The 4,163-nt window shown below is 37.4% G+C and overlaps 1 protein-coding gene across 1 annotated transcript in view; it reads right to left on the reverse strand.

Annotated features, from left to right (window-relative positions):
* The window catches only part of SDK1 (sidekick cell adhesion molecule 1), a 1,154,843-nt gene that overhangs the window by 350,302 nt on the left and 800,378 nt on the right, over positions 1 to 4,163 (reverse strand). Inside the window, exon 13 of the mRNA XM_069084769.1 lies at positions 1,418 to 1,534. Within this exon, the coding sequence (XP_068940870.1) occupies positions 1,418 to 1,534 (117 nt within the window). The remainder of the gene's footprint in view (positions 1 to 1,417; positions 1,535 to 4,163) is intronic.

The following is a 4,163-nucleotide window of genomic DNA, read 5'->3' on the forward strand; positions in this document are numbered from 1 at the left end:
TCTAAGTCATACTCATACATAGCTCCACAGACATTACTGGTTAATCCATATTCATTCATTGAATTTAACAAGTATTTATTGAGCACTTTCTATGTCAGGCAAATCAATGAATCAATCAAAAAAGATTTATTGATCATGTACAAGTAATTCATTGGGTTCAAAAGAAGTGATCAATAAACAGTTTTATTTTCAAAATTATATTAGTTGATAAGTACATAAAGTAGGCCTTACTTTATCACAACAATATTTACACTGAAGACCAGATTTAACACAAATGATACTCATAAGCATCAAAGACGCTTATTAGTAGATATGTATTCACCACATGTCTCTCTTTTACACACATATACTCACATGAGAAAGAAATATTCATGGTGGGACATCTGCGTCTGTGATTTCATTATGATAGGGGGCCCTACTTTCATAAATTCTACTGATATAGATTTGCAACTTCTTGTAACTTATGGTCTTAGAGAGTTGCTTGGGGGACTGGCAGGCTAAGCGACTTCTGCCCATATTACAGGGCTGTATGACCCGAATCCTGGTCTTTCTGTCTCTAAGGTGAATCTCCTATCCACTATGGTGCAGTGCCTCTCCCTCTTTCTTTCTTTCCTTCTCGCCATCTCCCCACCAATAAATTAACATGAATTAATTAGTAAATAGATATGACTAAAAATTAATAACTAATAATTAATAATGCCCCCTTTCCTCCACTTTCATATATATGTATGTGAATAATGTATACATTTTCCTTTCTCTATGTATACATATAAACATATACATATATACATATGAAGACATTTTAAATGTGTGAGAAGAAAAAAGAATTTCTCTGACTTCACAGAACCATAGAACATTGTGCTGGTCAGGATCTTATATAAGTTTATCTAGCTTTCTTTTTTTTTCTTTTTCTTTTTCATTCATGAAGATACAGCATGGCTCAATGGGTAGAAAGTAGGCCTCCAAATCAGGAAGACCTGGGTTAAAATTCTACCTATGTCACATATGAGTTCTGTGATCTTGGGCAAGTCATTTAACATGTTACTTTTCCAGGTCCTCTACCACTTTAAGTTACAGAGTAGTTTCTGATCTGTTATCAGTAGAGTTTCTACCACTTGAGCTCTCTATGTCAATGAAATCAGAGCCTAACCCATTCCCATACCACCACCCTCATACCACCTCATACCATACCACCCAAGGGATAACAGTAGATTGCTCACGGTCAACATCCATTAACAGTTCTTTAAGAGCCTCCTTGTCCAAACTATGAGGTGCTTAGATGAAGAAAAAAGAGGGTCAATGAAGACAATAGCCCATTTTCCAAGAGGTTTACAATCTAAAATGACCATATGTACGTGGAATGGTGATATTTTAATAGGGTCTAGTCTAAAACTCCAGCACAAATGCAAACACATACCTCTTCTCCATGTGATAGCAGGTTTTGGAGCTCCTGAAACTTCACAGGTAAGCACTGCTGTCATTCCATCTGTAACAGTAGTATCCACTGGACGCTGAGTAAATGTTGGGGCAATATCTGAGAACAAAAGTGAAAACAAGGAACCTCCTTTAGAGATATTCAACCTACCTCCTCAGAGTATTTCACATCAATTTTTTATAGAATGAATCCAAGAAATATGTACAACCATTTAAAAAAAAGGAAAGAAACTTTGCAGAACTGACTGTAACCATTGATTATTCATCTCCAAGGAACTGCTCGTCTTCATTTACTGCTTAAGTGAAAATAAAATCTCATGGTACTCATAGGTAAAAGAATGTGAAAGAGAAAAAAGGGGAAAAAATTAGATAAACTGAACAAGTTGCTTTAATCTTTTAAAAAGCTAAGCAGACTTCTAAAAATTACTTTTAAAAGTAAATATGGCTGTCAAACAAATGAGATTTACAAAATATCAGAGGTAGGAGAGACCTTAGAGGTCATCTACTCTTGATTTTATAGGTGGAGAACCCAAGGTCTAAAGAGGTTTGACTCAAGATCACTTGACAAGCTTAATGGAAGAACATATATTAGTCCCTAGGACTCCTAATTGCTAATTCAGTTCTTTCCTCTATATAATAAGCTCTCATTTATATAGAATCCCATTCAGATACTCATAATAATAGCTAGCTGGTGCAGTGGATAGAAAACTGGACTTGGTCAATAAGACCCCAGTTCAAATCTTAATTTACTCAATGCTTGACCCTAAGCAACCCACTTAATCTTTCTCATCTTCATTTTCCTCATCCATAAAACAAGGAAACAGTAGCTGCTACCTCATAGGGTTGTATGGAGAATGAAATAAGATCGCATTTGTGAGCCACTTTGCGAGCTAAAGCACTATAGAAATGCTAGCAATTATTATTAATGGTCCCTATTATTTCACATACTTGAAGGATTGTGATGTGGAAGAGAGGCCAGACTTATTTTACTTAGTCTCAGAGGGCAGAAGTAGGAAGTATGGGTAAGAGCTATAAGAAGGAAAATTTTTGTCTAATGTAAGCTTTTCTTCCCACCCTCTTCACATTTCAGTCACGCTATGCTACCAAGAGTTATGGACTCCTACAAGCACCAAACACTGAAAACTGCAGGTGATCCAAAGACCTAGCAAAGATAGGTAAACATAACAAGTCTATAGTCCAATATTAACAAAGGCAATCCATGCAAAAGTGTGGCACAAACTTCATCAACCAGGAAACAGATGATCAGGAAAGGAGGACACTGATTCACATAGCAACACCAAGGGCTAACAATGGATAGTCCGTGTCTAACACGGATATCATTCTAGTGCACTGGGGAGATGCTTTATGGAAGATGTGTAGGAGAACATGGACAAGAATAGAACAAGATAAAAACATATGGATTCGTCACGATTTGCACCACTACAGGGTGTTCCCACATCAAGATCAAAGACCCATTGAAGTACGAAGTATAGTTTTTTAAGAAACAGAAAGATGACAAATGATTTGAAGAAGGAGATTTAAACAAAAAGCAACTTTTGAAACATGTCACAGTTCCATTACAGATTCAGTCCAATTCCTGTTCCTTCTCTGCCCATAGTATTATGCTCTAATCTTTTTTACTTCTTGCACAGAAGTCAGCCTTGGGAAGATGCAGCCGCCTATTTACAGTCACCACGGATTTCTCTTCATTGCCTTTTTGATCATCTGTAAGCCTGATTCTTCAGAGACTGTGGTCTTCCATAATTTAAAGCCACAAAACATTATTTAAAAAATATTGGCATAAAAGAGACAGGTTTTGTATGAGATAGCTGGGATTGTTGGAAATATTGCAGTTTCCCAAATACCACCTTTCCTCCTATTCAACTCTGAGATTAGTTTATTCTCTCTCTGCTCTGCCTGCCAATGACAAACGTGCTGGTAAACTAACTCATTGGACTGCTCAACCAGTGGCATGCTGTATTCTAGGTGACAGGCATTCTTTCTCCTGAATGAATTTTAGCCTTATGTCTTTGGAGTGGTCATTTGCTTTGTGAAAGAGGCCATTATCCGCTCATGGGAGCTCCAGGGGACCTCATCATCCATAGGGTTTCCCCTTCCCTAGACACATCACAAATGCATTAATTTTCTTACCAACTCTTTATTACATGGCTATTATCTGTGAGGCCCTGTACTAGAAGCTAGGGTTATAAAGATTATGCCCTCAAGAAGTTCATATTCTGTTAGAAGGGAACAACACAGAATTACAGTCACTGATAGACCTCAAGCTAGAAGGGTCCTCAGGAGTCAGTTTGTTCAACTCCATCATTTTACAGATAAGGAAGTTGAACACCTTGGAGAAGGGACTTGTCCAAGTCACACATGTAGTAAATATCAGAGGCAAGATTTGAAAACAGATCTGGTTCCAGAGTCAGCATTCTCCCCATTGTACTCTGTCGAACAGAGATAAATAAAGATAAACTATATAGAAAGGAATTTCCAGGTGAGGAAGACAGTAGCAACTGGGGGATCAGGAAAGGCCTCCTATATGAGATGAACTTTGAAGGAAGTTAGGGATTCTACAAAGTGGAGGAGGGACTATGTTACAGTCCACTGAGACAATCTATGCAAATGAATGGAGATGGGAGGTGAAAAGTCATTTATATTCAGATACAAATGTGATATATTGTTAACTGTAAGTCTGTGAGTTCAGTTGCAATGAAGAGTGTATG

This window comes from Petaurus breviceps, unplaced genomic scaffold, assembly GCF_028583685.1.
Source record: "Petaurus breviceps papuanus isolate PSGF00001 unplaced genomic scaffold, PetGlider_PUasm1.0 175, whole genome shotgun sequence".
NCBI lineage: Eukaryota > Metazoa > Chordata > Mammalia > Diprotodontia > Petauridae > Petaurus > Petaurus breviceps.